At 41.5% G+C, this 17,642-nt stretch overlaps 2 protein-coding genes across 4 annotated transcripts in view; one reads left to right on the top strand and one right to left on the bottom strand.

Moving 5' to 3' along the window:
- Positions 1-1,238: 1,238 nt before the first annotated feature.
- Positions 1,239-2,915, top strand: LOC113157677 (thioredoxin-like). The gene is made up of 5 exons (XM_026353269.1): positions 1,239-1,390; positions 2,033-2,137; positions 2,260-2,325; positions 2,446-2,511; positions 2,711-2,915. The coding sequence occupies exons 1-5, from the start codon at positions 1,367-1,369 to the stop codon at positions 2,771-2,773; spliced, it is 324 nt and encodes a 107-aa protein (XP_026209054.1). The 5' UTR covers positions 1,239-1,366; the 3' UTR covers positions 2,774-2,915.
- An 87-nt stretch (positions 2,916-3,002) lies between these two features.
- svep1 (sushi, von Willebrand factor type A, EGF and pentraxin domain containing 1) overlaps positions 3,003-17,642 on the bottom strand; it is a 78,814-nt gene continuing 64,174 nt past the window's right edge. The window contains exons 34-49 of one of the 3 annotated variants that reach the window (XM_026352766.1): positions 17,382-17,466; positions 17,046-17,237; positions 16,538-16,705; positions 15,600-16,266; positions 12,487-15,215; positions 11,829-12,063; positions 11,329-11,484; positions 10,698-10,761; positions 9,854-10,027; positions 9,540-9,716; positions 8,564-8,746; positions 7,254-7,424; positions 5,733-5,828; positions 5,467-5,562; positions 5,098-5,191; positions 3,003-3,281 (exon numbers count right to left, since the gene is read on the bottom strand). In XM_026352766.1, coding sequence (XP_026208551.1) covers positions 3,251-3,281; positions 5,098-5,191; positions 5,467-5,562; positions 5,733-5,828; positions 7,254-7,424; positions 8,564-8,746; positions 9,540-9,716; positions 9,854-10,027; positions 10,698-10,761; positions 11,329-11,484; positions 11,829-12,063; positions 12,487-15,215; positions 15,600-16,266; positions 16,538-16,705; positions 17,046-17,237; positions 17,382-17,466 — 5,318 coding nt within the window. In that variant the 3' untranslated portion in view covers positions 3,003-3,250. The remainder of the gene's footprint in view (positions 3,282-5,097; positions 5,192-5,466; positions 5,563-5,732; positions 5,829-7,253; positions 7,425-8,563; positions 8,747-9,539; positions 9,717-9,853; positions 10,028-10,697; positions 10,762-11,328; positions 11,485-11,828; positions 12,064-12,486; positions 15,216-15,599; positions 16,267-16,537; positions 16,706-17,045; positions 17,238-17,381; positions 17,467-17,642) is intronic. The other 2 variants (XM_026352767.1, XM_026352768.1) reach the window with 2 other exon arrangements.

Below are 17,642 nucleotides of genomic sequence, written 5' to 3'. Positions count from 1 at the left end.
ACTGAGACACATATTTATACTGAGTTCCTTCTTTGAAATGTCTTTTTAAACATTTCATTTCATTTTAGACGGGAAAAAACCTGTGGTAATAATAGAAATAATCAATCAATGGCTTTTGCCTTACGTTCACAGCTGGGTAAGGGGTGGCTCCACTCTCCTTTATTTTGGCACTGCAGCACTGGCTCCCCCACCAGGAAGAAACCAGGGTCACAGGACAGCTGGACCAGAGCACCAGGATTCACTTCCACAGTGGAAGTGTGCATGTGGGGCACTGCATTTTCCAGCTTGGGACAGTCTGAAGATATAGAAATGGTGGAGTCACTTTACTTGTACATATCAGGACCAGAGTGAGGAGCCAAACCGTTGTTGTTGTTGCAAAAGACATATTTTATGTGTACACACCTACATTAGTCTGTTTTATGCATGTCTGCTTGAACTGTCCTCAGTTAAGATGCAGTTGTGTTTATGAATTGTTCAGTTTGTGTTGGAGCTTTAAATCTGCACCCACAAATTGATATTGACACGTGAAATATTTCTTCTACTTCTTCTTGACTTTTCTTATGTATATCTGTATTAATGGAGTATTTAAGGACGTCGAACAGGATAGAAGAAGACATGAGAATGGTTTTAGAGTGATATATTGAGACATCACCAAATCAAAACTTGTCAACAGATACTTGATCACACTGAACCAAGAAATCAACAGTGAGACAGATTTAATTAACTAGTGATTGACAGTAACTACATAACACAAGTGAACATTTGTGCATCAAAACACTTGATATGATAAATAAACAACAATAAACAGACAGGAATTTACTTGCAGATAGTTCAACACCCACATCACCACACCCCGAACTCACGATCCAACCAGCAGGTGGCGCCTTTGTGTCCGGGTGAGTGGGTGGAAGTCAAAGAAACTAAAACTAAAATATAAAACTGCTACAAACCTGTTATAAAATATTAAACATAAGAAAAAGTTGACAAAATAAAACTGACGGACAACGGTATGGTATGATGGGTATAAGGTATAAAAAGAGATATGAAGAAGTTGAACTAAAAGATACAGAAACCTAATGTTACACTAAAATATAAAACATTTTATATGCTTTTAGTTTGAAAATCGTTTTGCTGCTAAGTGAATAATCAGTCACTTCAAGTCTTTCCTTTAGATTTGAGGCTGTTATGATGTCAGCACTGTACTGATGATGACACACTGACTCCTCTGACTCATATAAAGACACAGACCTGATGTTTGTCTGTTGTCAGTCTGTTTCACAGCTCGTCTCCACTCAGCTGGGACCAAAACACAGCAGAGTTTTCAAACAAACCCTCTCTCTATCCGTGGGACTGTTCATCCTACACCATGGTCCGCCAAGTGAAAAGCCTGGTGAGTTTGTAACTTGTTTATTTTGCTCTTTTATTTGATAGTTTATTTATCTATTTGTTACATTATTAAAAACCCCACTTCCGTGTTTGAAGCTCAGTATTTCATGGCATCATTGTTGGAAATATGCTTTTTCCATGTTACAGAGTTTATTTTTTATTTTTCTTCTAGTTTACTTGAGAGGATTTTTTTAAATTTAACATTCAGGAGTGAAGTTATTTCCTTTTAGCTTCGGTGACTCAGCACAAATCGTCTGTCAGACATCAGCTCCTCGTTAGTAGTTTTCTCCCTTTAATCTAGTCCAGCTTTGGGAGGACGACATGTACTTTTATAGTTGTACATGATCTGATGTGAACTAAGTTGGCTGTGAAATATGAATTCCTGCAGTCTACTAAGGACAGGGGGAAGCTGAGAGTGGACAAACCTGCTGAACCGACTGCTCCAGATGAAACAACAAAGAGACACCGAGTTATTTTTAAAACGCGTCTTTTAGGGTTTTACTTCATATTTAACTCACATCAGAAAAACAAGAACAAACCTTCTATATATTGATGTAGGCAGGAGTAGAAGAAGCTCAGGTTAATAACAGAACAATCTACAGTTATTATTATTATTATTATATTATTATGATTTGTTTCTCTGTAGGCTGAGTTCAATGCTGCCCTGAGTGAAGCTGGAAACAAGCTGGTGGTGGTGGACTTCACAGCCACCTGGTGTGGCCCCTGCAGAGTTATTGGTCCAAAGTTTGCAGTAAGTCACATTTAAAGACACTTAATGGAAGACAGTGGTACAAAACCAAAAGTAAAACCAAAGTGAAGTCATGTCTTCTTGGCATTTCATCTTCTTTTAAATATAAACATTTTCTCTTGCAGAAATTGTCTGAAGCTAGCGAATACAATAATGTGGTGTTCCTGAAGGTGGACGTGGATGAAGCTGCAGTGAGTGTTTCGACTTACTTTACTGCAATTCAACAAATGAAATGTGCACGTTGCAATAGGCTTAAACGCTCAGTTAGGGCGTGGTGGCTGGGTGGGTTTGACTCTTTGCTCTTCTTGCAGGATGTGAGTTCATCTTGTGGGATTTCTTGCATGCCCACATTCCACTTTTACAAGAATGGAAAAAAGGTACGTTTAGACACGCAGCAGACATAATAACTCTAATAAATATGTAATCTGTCCGGATTAGTTGCTCATTAACACATACAGGAGACAGGAAGTAAACTTGGAGTTAAGTTTCTACTCCCCTGACTAAATTCACTCTGTCAACTTCAGCTTCAGGACTCACAAACAGACATTTGAAGCATTTTTAACTTCTGTCTTTCAGATTGCAGAGTTCTCTGGTGCTGATGAAAACAAACTGAAGGAAAAGCTGAATCAACTGAAATAATAACTCCACCGACCAATCCACTCACACCCACGCTGTATAAAATCCACAGTAGCTACTGTGACCCTCATGAATTCCTGTTTGCTCCTGAGCTTTATTTGTATGTTTTAAACACGTGGATTTAAATAAATGGAGATGAATTACAGAGCTGTTGTCCTCATACTTCACATTTCACACACTGATAAACAGCTGCTTCTGCGAGAGCATAGAATCGGGTCCAAAGAACATTTAGTTGTATTTTATGCTTTAATAAAAATGTGAGAATAGTTTACACATATACATTGGACAATCACATCAAGTTTTTACACATCATACAAGTGTATAGCAGCATATGTTTAATACTGTCGATTCTCTATATGAAAAAATACAGCTTTATTTTACAACATGGTTCTTGCTTTGCCTTTGCAGAGAGATGAGAATGAATGGTGTACAAGTGTAAGTTAACTTAAAAGACGATTCACATGGAGCTGAGTGGAAACTTTAGAAGTGATAGTATCCTGATCTCCTTTTCCTGAAAACAGAGGGGAGAAGAAACCGTGTTTAGCCGTCTGAGGTTTGTTAGAGCTGGAACAAGTGTATACTGTGTACATACAGTATGTTACTGTGCATCACAACTAAAGGAAAGAACACAGAAGTATTTCAATTAAACAATAATTTCAATTTTCAAGTTAAGCTCAAAACTGAAAAACTATAAAACTCACCTCTACATTATCTCTGCTGCAGATTTCAATTTGTTAAGAGAACAGTTTTGTTTGAAGTTGGATTTTTCTACATTTACCACAAAGCTTTGTGACAACCCTCAGAGACCTCAGAACATGAAGTATAATAGGCCAGTTATGAGTTTTAACTGGGTTGTGATTATATTTAGGATGTGAGGTTTGTGAATGTGGTTTGTGCAGCTGTGTCTCCGTCATTTCTGTAGTAACTGAGCAGATCAGCAGATTCTGCTTTTGATCATAAATAACAGTATTTCTTTTCTTTGTGCATTTATTTGGAGTATGCACATTAGATCACATTAGATCTTCATTGATCATTTATTATTTACACTAACCGAGCTTTATATGCTGTGTTTAACTTGAGTTGAAGATGCACCTGCACATGCAGGTGCATGACTACGACTGCAGACTACAGGATCCTGGTGTTGAGCCTCTAAAAATCAAAATAAATACTTTTCCTAATTTTCTAAAGACAGAATATAACATTTACAGGTAAATACACATCACAGGAATGCCAAGACATCTGATCATAGTCAGGAGAGCAGTGTGGAAGTAAATACTCTACAGGACATTTAAAGGCTTTGATTCAAAGCTGGTTACAGTTACAATAATTTTCTTATGCGATCAGATCTTTTGCCCTCACCCTGTGTTTTCTCATAACACCTCATAGTAAGTGATTGAGTACAGGATATACTTTGGATTTCACAAGTGTCACTGTGTTGCAAAAGCTGTCACAATTGTGGTGTCAGGACAGCACAGAGTTATTGAAAAGTTAACGCCGCTGCCTGGGGGTAAAAAAGAGTAATTTGGTTTAATTTATTTTTGATATTTTCCGAGTAGATTGTTCACTTATAGTCTCCAAACACAGTTATAAACATTAATAAGTAGGATTATTATACGACGTCAAACTTTGCTGGAGAGATTTATATTTCAGCTGTTTCTGAATCATCCACTTGTGGTTGATCTTCCAGGAAACCATGGGGCGTTCTGAATGTGTTTATTTATTTCAGGCCTCAGTTTCAGTTCCTGTGCGGTGTGGCATGGAGACAATCCAAAATACTAAACAACTAAAGCTTCTACTAAATGTTTATTGACATGTTAAATGCTAATAGGATTTTAATTTACTTACAGTAAGTCTAATTTCTTATGTCATAATTTCCACTATAACAACACCACATAGTAAATGTTTTGCTTAAAACTTGAGGCTCAGACATATAGACAACAGGGGAACAATGGGAGTCATCAAGTAAAACAAGACTGATGAGTTGATTAATGAGTCATCTGAGTGTGAGCATCAGTAGATAAAACACAAGGACCACAAAATCGTGCAGAGTTGAACTATTTGTTCTTCATTATATTTCATAACTTATTGTGTTTGGTTATCAGGTATTATGAAGCTCTTATGTTTGATCTGCACACAGTTTTCAGAGAGATGGATGTTACTGTTGTTGTTATATACAAAACAGTGTAGCATCCCAGACCAGTTGCTGGAGTTTTGGGAGTTTAAACATTCAATATGTTTTCTATGTTCTATTGTGAATAAAATATGGATCTTAGCGTTTGGGTTGTAAAGTGATTTTTGTAAGTGTATGTGTGTTTGTCTTTGACTACCTGGAGCAGTCGTGTCCACCCCACCCCGAACTGCAGTGACATCTGTTCGGCCTAATGCATCTGCCTCCGTTCAGACAAGGTGACGAACACACAGCTGCAGAGAAGTGATACACGCAGGAACAAACATGAAGCACCATAGTTATCAGTAACTACAGGTATTTGCTCAGGAATACTGAGTAGGACAAGTTATTGTTATGAAAATTGAGAATTGCACATGATCAGGCTTTTACTGATTCTGAAATAAAATAAATAAAACCAGTAACACACTGTCATGTCAGACAATTTAGTCCCTTTGAGATCATTTATTATTACAAACCCATGTAAATGTACCAGATTAAATATGTGTCAGCATCACTGACTCCAACTCACCAGTGTGACACCGTGTGCCCGTCCACCCTGTGGGACACTCACACTGATAGGGTGCCACACAACGGCCTCCATTTAGGCACGGCAAGATGCAGATAGCTGTTATTAAAGAAGACAAAACAGAGACAATCTGAAACAGGAAGTAATTTATCCCCTCTGCTTTTGTTTACATCCTAAACACTTGAAGTAAAGAGAATGGTGTAACACTTCTGACACTGGCCTGAGTGTTAAAATACAGCGACACAGGTTTTTTATGATTAAATACTTACGCTCCTCACAAAGTCGGCCCATCCAGCCCTCGGGGCAGGAGCAAGTGTTGGGCCGCTGACACACACCTCCGTTCTGACACTGCAGCCAACACACAGCTGAGACACACACACAGGAACAGGAATTTCAAAATAAGGTTCAGTCTGAAACAGCGAGCAGATACATTCGATACCTCGCAGACAACAGTAACAGTGGAAAAGGAAACAACAGTAACATGAGCTCACAGGTTATGTCTCTATTTGCAAGACATCTGATGCAGCTCTGGCCATGCGACATCATGCACTAGAACAAAAGCAGCATTCATACACAGCAGATTAAATTCCTACGTACTAACGAGACATCACCAGAAACCGTCTGAATGTGTGTGTTTATGTAAAATACACAAGTTCAGCAGCTGTTGGGAGCTGCCTGGATCCAGCCTTTGTTATCATATGCAAAACATCAGACGGGATATTTGAATTTCATGTTGCAGGACGTGAGCAGTGGTTCTCCTTCTCTTTGGAGATATGATGATTTGGGGGGGATCCAACCACTGACCTGAGAGAGTCCACTTAATGTTGTGTGTATGCACAAATTCTGTTTCAATGCCGTTCTTGAGAGGACATTTTAGCTTGTCCTCACATCTTCAAAGAGCATCTTTGGCTTTAAGACTGGGCGTTAGGGTTTAGGTTAGGTTGGAGGTAGAGGCTAGAGAATGCATTACATCAATGAGAGTCCTCACAATTATAGTGAAAACTGACTCTATATGTGTATGCAAACCCCATTTACATAAAGTTGGGGCTTTTTATAAATGCAAAAAACTAAATGTGTTTAATCTGTTAATTCACACAAACCTTTATTCATCTGACAAGTACAAAGAAGACTTTTGAAGATATTTTCAGGAATGAATACAGGCACCAAGGGCCGTGTGCACTTCTGAGTCACATTATGAGTTGCTGTGATGAAATTAATGTAACTTGGAGGAGCCTGTAAATTTAATGTTTCACTTTCATTTTCAGAGTGATTTATAAATGAAGTCATGGGCTGAGTATTTCTGACTAATCTTCTACAAAACACATATTCAAACTGTGACTGATCAGCACTGAAACAAAAAGTAAAAAGATTGAAGCTCTTTCTTTTTCACTTTGACCCTCTAACACTGTTCACCAAAATGCGACAATGGGTTTTTTTTAGCAGCTGTTTTAATCCACAAGAACAAAAACACCAGGCCATAGGCAATAAAGCTAATGCTGCTGGCGAAGATTTGTCCTTTACTTGGGCTGGATCCAGGCTACAGAAAGTACTGATATGTATGAGTTCTGTGTCAATACATGATGCAAAGAGTGCCCTTAAAGAGGTGTTGTTCACAGCAGTAGAAGAGGTTCTGTGGTGAAGCTGTCCTTTAGGACAACAGAAAAGTACATTTCCCCACAGAATAAAGGAGAAAAAAGTAGCAGTCCAGGAAATAATTAAAATACTGCGTCATATGGGAAAGAGAAGAAGTGTCCTGAGATAGCGAAGAGTCCTTTCTGTGTTCTCTCTACCTCTGCAAGTGGGAGGCGGCGTCCAGGTGCCGTTCTCTAGACACCTACTTCTTCCAACGCCCTCCATGGCATAGCCGCCAAAACACGAGTACACTGCCACGTCCCCGAACTGGAACACTGCCCCCCGCACCACCCCGTTGGTCACGTGGAGGGGAGGGCCACAGGACACCCCTGTACAACAGCCCAGATGGAATGACTCACGAATTACTGTCTATGCTAAAGCTGCTGCCGCCTTGATCATGTGTTTGATGTCAAGAAGTTGCCAGTGAATAAAATAGAAACACTATAAAGTACAATAGTGGCTCCTGTTTATCTCTGTCGAGACTGTCCGAGGTGTAAATTTAACACAAGTTGTTTCCTGTTTGGTCTGTGTGTCATTTCCTCACCACATTACATTTTATAAAAGTGATTGCCACTCATGCACCAACAATTCAGGAAGCAACTTCCCGGCCAACACTCTGCTTGAGCAGTGGAGATCTGCACATTTACATGTTCTGAAGAATTCCTAGACTTTTAATTTGTCCACACCCAGAATTTATATACAAATTACAACAATGCAGTAGTTGTGCACTAAAGAGAGAGACGACTGTGTAAAAGACATTAAATCAAGTGTGTTTTTGTCCCCTGAACAAAGTGACCTTCATGCAAAACATCCAAATGTGTGAATTTTACATTGTGACAGTTTTCCTGAACTAAAATGACCCCAGTGCACATGCACATAGGTGAATAAGGTCCATGCAAATACTGAGACATAGGAACATAAATGGCATTGAGTATGTTCAGGGCAAGTGTATGTGAGAAAGATCAGAGGATTATTGGACAAAAGTTGCAATAGATGCTGCAGAGGTACCCGTGATTGGTTCAGTGTACAGGACACAAGTATTTGTTTTGACTTGAACTTAGAAAAAAGACAACAGAGAGTGTTCACACTAACAGGCAGATTTACAGTAAGTGAGCCATGCAAGTACAGAGCAACGCTGGCTACAATGGAAGCATGCAGAGGTGTGCAATCTCAAATCCATGCTTGATTACTAATTAATTAAGTCATCATTTGATTGTTGGTTTCTCCAAAACAAAACATAAAATGGTTGATAATTAACAGATAACATTTCTCCACTGTTCTTCTCCTTGACATAAACCATCTACTATATATTCAAAGTTGTGAATCTTGATGATTTAAAGTTTCCTAGAAACCTTTGTTCTAATTTGTTTGTGTCATCTGCTTCCAGCCAAAGTACAGACTTGTTAGTGGTTCATGAAATATACACTTTATTCTCAGATGGGGCAAATAGAGTTTTTTTTACACCTACTTTCACAAACAGAGCTGAAGGGGGTCCAGGTCTGGTCTGGTCTGCAGGTAATGATGCCGCTGCCTTTCACCTGCTGACCTTTGGGGCAGGTGACACGAACTGACTGACCGACATGAAATGCGTGCTGGGACCTGTTCCCAGTACTGTCCTCCCTCCAGCCTGGAGGAGTCGGGCAAGACTTGGCTGTGAGAGACACAAATTATACATTAATTCCTGCCTCATGTTTTTGTCCATGTGATGCTTTAGATCTCTTAGCAACAAATATATAATTTCTTCAAACTCTATTACAAAAGAAAAAAAGTAATCTGGACCTAACATGGCTGCTATAATGTTTTGACGAGAGTGGGAGAGGAGTAATTATGTAAACCATAACCCCTTTTATGTTTGTGTATTTCAAAAATGAACCCCTTAAGTATGTCTGGGACATCTACAAATCTAAAATTAAAGTATTTTTTTCTACTTTTTAAAGTGTTTGATACCATAGCATCTGTTTCTTACATTGGTGAGAGGCAGAAGCATTAAGCATCTATTCTTCGTGATCTGAAAACCTCAAACTGTCACTCTTATGTTTTTGTCCTCTTGTTCTGCTGTGTACCAGGGTCCTACTCCTCCTTCTATTCTGGTTAGAGACAGTTAATGCTGCTCTGTGACTAGAGCACTATACAGAGTTGTATAAGATCATTTATTGTCTGCAATAGCCTTCATTTCTAGAACAAGAATGGACTAATTTTAGAAGAAAATTATTTATAATTGCTTTTGGTGAAAGTTATTTTATCAGAACAAATGTCTGGGACAGAATTCACAACTACTAATACTTAACTAGTTTCTAGAGCTCTTAGACAGCACAACAGACCACTGTGCCAAAATACTTGGAAGCAGACTAAGAGCGGGAGATTCAGGAATCCATTAATGTTGCCGCAGTTAAGCTTTTCCCTGCATGTTTCCCTGTAATTGTTTGTGTGTGTAAGTTTCTCACGTTGGCAGGTGGGGAAAGTGGAGCTCCAAGTGTTGCCCCCCATGCACACCACCACAGGGTCTCCCACGAGGTCGTAGCCTTTATCACACTGAAACTCCACAGCACGCCCAGTGTTCAGGTGACGTTCTTGCACTTTACCGTGTAGCATACGTTTTGGACTCTCACAAGCCTTGGCTACTAAAGTGAAAGAAGACGATACAGAAGTTTTATGGTCTATTATTTTAGCTAGCTACTCATTTCTTTCTGTACTTATTCAAACTGCATATACTCTCACACATCACAAGACCTGTTCTTTTTCTGGCTGTCCTTCATACCTTCACATGTAGGAGCTGGCAGGCTCCATGTGCCATTGGCCAAACAGATGAGTGTCTTTGGGCCAACAAGCTGGAGCCCAACATTACAGTCATAACTGGCATTGTGTAGGTAGGTCTCTCCTGTCACCTGGACCTGTGCATTCTGTACTGTGGGAGGAGGTCCACAGGACTGTCCTGAGGAGACAAGACAAAGTGTCAGAGGTGTGGTGGGATTGATTCACACCAATCAGCCACTATATTTAAACCACTGGCCTAATTTTGCGTAGACCCTTCTTCAAAGTTAGAACTCTTCTTTCCTCTAGTATCTGGCACCAAAGCCACCGTCTGAGCTGAGTGATTCGTTGCTCTATCGTTCAACTCTGACCCTTATTTGCACATTGTTGGCACTTTCTGCAGTCCTCAGGGATCAGCATGGACACTCTGACTAGTCTATTCTTTTCTTTGCATTACCAAGTGTCTACCAAACGACTAAATGTAATCTACACTCATGGGAACTGTCACTTTGCACAGGTCACATGAACACTATCAGAAACCACAAACCATGAGGTCTGAGGAAATACCTGCAGAGCTCACAGACAGGATTACTACAAGGTGCAGATCTGGGGAAGGCTACAAACAAATCCTGCTGCACTGAAGGGCACAGTGTTTATAATGTCTTCCAAGTTTATCTTCTGCAAATACTCTTTTCCACCTCTGCACAATGACAGCATGTACTAACAAGTGTTTGTTTTTACTATGAAACATGTACGAAATCCTCGTTTCCAGGAGTGACTTAGCCAGGTTATTAGCATATTATACTGTACGTTAAAAACTCCCAGTGTGTTTCATTTGTACACAAACCCACCGACACAAACTGGCTGAGTGCCACTCCACGATCCATCTCCCTGGCAGGTCTGGATAGAGTCGCCCTGAGTCAAAGAGAACAAGGTGTAAATTAAAACAACAGAACATAATCTAAGCTGCGCAAAGTGCAGCCTCTATTGATTTGTAGTAATAGCAGAAACAGTAAACCTATTTATTTATTTACATAAACTCAGCAGTATTTTAAAACTCATCATATCAAGCATTCACATTGAAGAGGATATCATATCAGTGGGTATCAGTGTATTAGAAACAGAGTGAGTCAGCTCCTTCTGTTTGCTTTGTAACAACAAACTTCTATTGATAGATGAGGAGAAATCATGTGACTTTCTGTATAGTTTATTGTGGGCAGACTGTTGGAGAGATTTTTTTGTGATACAGGAAATAAAACAAACTTTCTGAAGGCATTACCAAACTCAAAGAACACATTTTAGGACGCAAGACAATATAAAAAACACATAACAAAACATAGAGCAAACAAACAAAATAAAAAAAACCCTGAACTCAGTTGCACATAAAAACAAAATGCTTTCCATTATTTAGAATTTTTATATTACATTCAGTGTTTTAAGCTTTCACGCTGGTTACCTCAGTTTTACCCCAGTTTTTAGTACCTTCAAATCAAAGCCAGGCAGACAGGAGTACATGACAAAGTCTCCGTAGTTGTAGCTGTCTCCCTCTATGACACCATAATCAACAGGTGGGGGTTTCTCACACACCACCAGCTCACAGGAAACAGTTGAGAGGCTCGGAGCCCAGCGTCCACCCAGCTTATGACACACAACAAAAAGAAAGAAAGATGGATAAAATGTTGCAGCTTAAGAGAAATGACTTAATCTGTCAGTGCTGTAATGGCATGTACTGATGCACAATATTTGAAATACTATAGTTAAACAGATAATGAATGAATGATGTGATTGATGTAAATCATTTTCACCTCTGACCAGTTGGTCATTAACAAAATGCTTTAAGTGCAGGTCATTATCATCTCTATATGCAAACAGTTACTAAAAGATTGTTGTTAATCATTACTTAACCAGGTAGCCACAATAAGATCAATAAAATAAGAAAACTGGACAAATCATTGGCCAACATGTTTCCTATAGTATAGTACCTGACACTCTGTAACTCCTGGCCCCTGCAGTTGGAAGCCAGGAGGGCAGGAGAGGCTGATGGTGCCCCCAAGAGGGGTGAGCTCCCTCCCAGTGATCACCATATGAGGGCTGGACAACGTTGTGGGTAGTTGGCATGGTTTGGGGCGGCACCGAATGCTGTGTTTGGACCATGTGCCATCACTCTGGCAGGACAGATGAGCTGTCTGTGTGGCTTGTTCATACCCATCATCACATCTGGAAATCAAGAGGAAGAAAAGTAAAACAAAAGAGATAAAAAGGAGTGGAATGGTAGTGATGATTCATGCGCCTGGCAAGTAACCACAATGGCCCTGGTTTAAGTCTAACCTCTGTCGCATGTCACACCCTCTTTCCTCCCATGTTTTTTGTCTGCCTTTGTACTTTCAAACAACCAACTAAAGGCTAAAATCTAAGACATGAACATACATGTCACTTTGTAATAAAAAAGGGATAGGTCTTTTTATGTAATTTAAAATCCAAGGAGTCATCAGACATGCTGTACTTTAAATCTTTCTAATAGTATGCTGAAGTTTATCTGATGTAATTTATCTACAGTTTCAACTGATCCCAAACAATATTTTTTTCCAGAAATGACTTTAATACAAAGTTTCAACACCAAAGAATTACTACAGTATTTACCTGTATCTGATTTGGTTTGGGAAGGTGAAGGTGTCTTCAACCACCTGAGCATGGGCTACAGCTGGAGGTTTTCCACAACTCACAGGTTCACAACTGAACCTGGGGTCCCCCCACCTGCCATCTCTTCCACAGGAGAGGTGTGGAAACCCCTTTAGCTGGTAACCAGGTCGGCACCTGTATATAACAACATCTTGGAAGGTGGCACTGCCGCCCTGCAGGACAGCATTAGGAACTGTTGGCGGAGCGGCAGTGCACCTTCCTTGGCCACACACAGGCATCCCAGGGCTCCACACCCCTCCCTTTTCACACACCGCCTCAAGAGGACCAAGCAGCTTGTAGCCATCATTACACTGGAAACGCACACGATCCCCACAGGCGTGGTCACGACCAAGAACCACACCAAATTTCACCACAGGGAGGGGACAAGTGCATGGCCTGCAGTGAGGCACCGTGCCAACCCAGAGGCCTTGGTCGGAACATCGTAAGATGGGATCTCCAACTACCTCATAGCCATCGAAGCAGACATACTCCACCACGTCATCATAATTGAAGCTGGAGCCATTGAGGAAGCCATGACTGATGTCTTCAGGTGGATCACAACTGATGATGTCACAGCGAGGTACTGGTTTGTCCCACTGTCCATCTGACTGACAAACACTTGTGGCGTCTCCATTGAGTGTGTACCCCTCATCACATTCATACGTTATCTTGCTGTTAAAGTTAAACTCTGACACCAACACACGTCCATTGGGTATTGGTGAGGGTTTCTTACAATGGCCAGTTACACAGGTAAGAGATTTGTGGCTCCAAGTGCCATCAGCCTGGCAAACACTGATAGATTTCTCTTGTAAGATGAAACCAGGCTGACAATTCAATTCTATCTCATTACGGTAAGTGTACACCTCTCCTTTAAAAGTAATTTCCCTGGGAACTTGAGGAGGACCACAAGAAACTGGTTCACACTGCGGTTTCTGCCCATTCCACTTTCCATCTGCCTGGCAGGCTATCGTGTCACTGCCCTTCAGAACAAACCCAGGACTACACTCAAAGTGCAAGACCTCAGGATACACAAAAGCATCACCGTGAGTTGTTCCATTATCAACAGCTCCTGGATCACCACAGCAAACAGGTCGACAAATGGGGGCGTCATTAGTCCACAATCGACCTGTAACACACTCTCTCACAGGCTCCCCCTCAAGCTCATATCCCTCTTCACAGGTATACCTGACAATACTGCCGAAAGAGGCATCGGTCACGTTCACCCAACCGTGATCTGGGTTGGGTGGTGTCTCACACTCTGCCGGGACACAAGATGGAGCTGTCCCATTCCAGCCCCCATCCTCCTGACACACTAATCTTGTGTGGCTTGTAAGGTCGTAACCTTTGTGGCAGCGGTACTCAATCATTGTCCCATGAAGGAAGCTTAAGTCCATTGCAGAGGCGAATGTTCCAGTGTCTTTAGAAGTTGTGGCAGAGCCTGCTCCCCGCTCGATCACCCTAACATATTCTCCAAAGTCTATGTGAGGAGGCAAGCCGCAGTCCGAGGGCACGCAGACAGGAACTGAACTAGACCAGCCAAACTCTTCACAGGTCAAATGATCCTGGCCTACTAGCTGGAAACCCGGGAAACAGCTATAGAAAATAGTGACACCAAAACTATGATCCTGGCCCTCTACAAATCCATTTTCAATGGGTTGCGGTGGGGTGCAGGAAATCTGCACACAAGCAGGTAGTGCAACATCCCACTCCCCACTGGCCAGACACATCAGAGTCTCTGGACCCTGAAGACGGTAACCACGACGGCAGGAGAAAGTGGCACTGTGTCCAAACTGGAGTTTTGTATAAATTACTTTTCCATTGGCTATCTGTTTAGGGACAGAACATTCAACAGGGCGGCAAGAAGGCACCCCTCCAATCCAGAGTCCCTTCTCTCCACAGAGGACGGTAGAGTTGCCCACTAAATTATATCCAGTTTTACAGCTGTACAGAGCTTTGCTGAGGTACATCAGACCCTGGACATCAACAATACCATTAGAAATCTCCACAGGCTGAGGGCATTCAACTGGGATACACTCTGGGTAAGGACTACTCCAATGTCCACTGGCTAGACAAGACACAGAACCTTCTTTTTTTAATGTGAAGCCATCCATGCATGTGTAGGTCACCACAGAGCCAAAAGGAAACAGGACAGAAGACAAGACAGGACCACCAAACGACACCTCAGGCAGTGGGCCACAGGACACCTGCTTGCACACTGGGAAAGTGTCGTTCCACTCCTGAGACGGGGTGCAGCGGAGGATCCGAGCCCCCTCAAGGATGTAGCCATCCTCACAGGATAATTCCACTGTCCCAGATTCAGAGTCTAGGCCCTTCAGGACCAGGTGGTTCTCCTCCAGTGGCGGCTCTGGACACTGCACAGGTGAGCAGCGTGGTCGCCTTGTCTTATCCCATTTTCCATACTTCAGACAGGTCCAGATGGCATCACCAATCAGTTCGTAACCCTCATCGCAGATGTACTCCACTTTTCGGCCCACCTGAAATTGTGAGCCTCTGTAATGTCCGTGGACAACGTCAGGAGGAGGATCACAAGTCAAAATGACACAAGTGGGAGGGTCGCTGTTGGACCACTGGCGATTAGCTTGACAAACACGATCTGGACGACCAACCAATCTGTAGCCTGGGTTACATGCATATGTGATCTTGCTATTGAAGGTTAATCGCCCTCTGACCTGGAAGGAACAAACAGAGGGGTACATTACTTAAATGTACGTATAGTTAACCACGTAACTCCTCCTAAATTAAAAGATAAAAAAAACTTTATATTATAACTTTTAGTTATAGCTTGTTTGTAACTAAAAAACTTGTGAAAACTGTTTTGCTAATTTGTACATTTTTAATACACTACAGTCACAACTATATCACCACAATACAATTTTGCTTAAAAATACTGGATAATACTGAATTTACATCCCGCTATATGTAACACGGAAAATATCTGGTTACTGTAGGCAGTTGTCCTGGAAGACCAAAGATGCTGTATCCCCCTTCTGGTTTTTATCATTATAAGAAGGATTCATGTCAATGTTCTGTATTAATGATGATGTTATTCTAACCTGTCCATTGTCAAGTCTGAGAGGAGGTGGACAGGATACAGGGGCACATGTAGGCAGAGCTCCTCCCCATTCCCCGTTTGCCTTGCAGGTCCTTCTCTTCTCCCCTCGGATCATGAAGCCTGTATGGCAGCTGTACGCCACCACAGCTCCAAAACTATAGTTATTTCCACTCACATAGCCTCGGTCAATGCTCTCAGGGGTGGAGCATCTCACTGGTATACAGCTGATATCATATGGGGAAGGCTCCCATTCGCCACCCATCAGACATCTCAGTGTGGCTGTGGTGTTGAGCATGAAGCCCTCTTCACATTTATAGCTCACTTCAGTGGTGCTGGCATATTTGGGTTTGTTGACTGAATCTAAAATTGCATGGGGTAAGTCAGGAGGACGTAGGCAGAAGTTTGCGATGCAGCGAGGTGCCTCCATGCCATCAGGAGGCGCCCACACACCCTGAGCATTACACACCATCTTGGTGTTGTTGCCAGCAGTATATCCATCAGTGCAGTAATAGTTAGCAGTGTCTCCGTATAGCTGGTGGCTTTCAAAAGGCTCAGCGTGGTCAATGTCAGGAGGGGGACCACAGGAGCGAGGGACACACTGAGCTGAGCTGTCACTCCATTGGCCACTTTGCAGACATTCTCTGGTCTCTGGGCCAATCAATGTGTAGCTGCCGATGGAGGAGACCAACAAAGTTTAGCCAAGGCAACAGATGTTGCAGGACATTATTAGATGATGATGATTCACCTAACATTTAGTGCCTACAACTTTTGCACACTATGGTGCACTGATGACATCTGTCACATTTATTTTACTGTAATTGATGGACCAGATTCAAAATGGACAAGTTTCTGCTGTCTTTAAAGAATACAGTATTACTAGACTTTCAATTTCAATTGAATAAAGAGAATAATAACTGAGTAGAACACAACCACATGTACCCTTCTTTGCAGACATAGTGCACTTTGTTTCCAAGTTCATAGTTGTCCCCTAGAGTCACAGCATCTCTCAGGGCTGGGGGCTCGCTGCATAGGACCCTCACACACCGGCCAACAGGCCTGCTCCACTCCCCAGTCGCTTCACAAACAACTTCCATGGAGCCCTGTGGTCTTCACACATATCAACATATTACTTAATTCTCACACTACTATAATAATCATAGAGATTTACACATTATTATTGGTAAAAATTGACAAATGAAAATAACTGTCTACATCAGTCAGATTTTAATCGTGACAATGTTTAAAACAAAAATAAATTATCTGGTCAATGGGCACACAAATACCCAATGATTAAATATAATTTAGTTTTACTGTATATACCCTATTTTATAGTCCAAAGTGAGGGATTTGTTTTATTACTGTGTCATAATAACTTCTCTTCAATTCAGCATGACTGAAACATTATCAACAGGGAAAGTTTAGCTGACAAACTATATATTATCCGTACCTGTATCCTTCGACACAGGTATAAACAACAGTGGACAGGTATGTGTTTGTTTGGAAGGTGTAGTCTGCATTCTCAACAGTTGGGGGCCCCCCGCAGGTCACTGGGTGACATACAGGTGGTGACCCACTCCACCTCAGACTAGCAAGACACTGGAATTCATAAGGGATCTGAGGCAGGAAGCCCATCATACAGCTGAGGAGGAAAACAGAGTGAGATACAAATGTTACAGAGAAAGTCCAAGCTTGTAATGATGTATAACTGCTCATTTCTAACACATTATCTAACAGATAATATTTCCACATTACAACATGATGTTGTAGTAGATGTAAATGATACCTGAAAGTCACCTTGCTTCCATAGGTGAAGTTGTTCCCCTTCATGATGGAGTTCTCTGGAACAGTTGGTGTTGGGCAGGAGAGGGCTATCAGGCAACACAAGTGAGACTATTAGAAATTACTCAATTTATATTTCACTGACACATGAAATGATCACACACAGTTGTAGCTGCCTTTATTTTGGGGAGCCCTACACACAATTCTGTAAGGAAAGGCAAGTTTACAGGTGCCTGTGATTGTTATTGGTGAAAAGCAGATCAGT

Source organism: Anabas testudineus, chromosome 18 (assembly GCF_900324465.2).
Source record: "Anabas testudineus chromosome 18, fAnaTes1.2, whole genome shotgun sequence".
Classification (NCBI taxonomy): Eukaryota; Metazoa; Chordata; class Actinopteri; order Anabantiformes; family Anabantidae; genus Anabas; species Anabas testudineus.
Note: the sequence above shows the minus strand (reverse complement) of the source record. Positions and strands in the feature narration are given on the sequence as shown.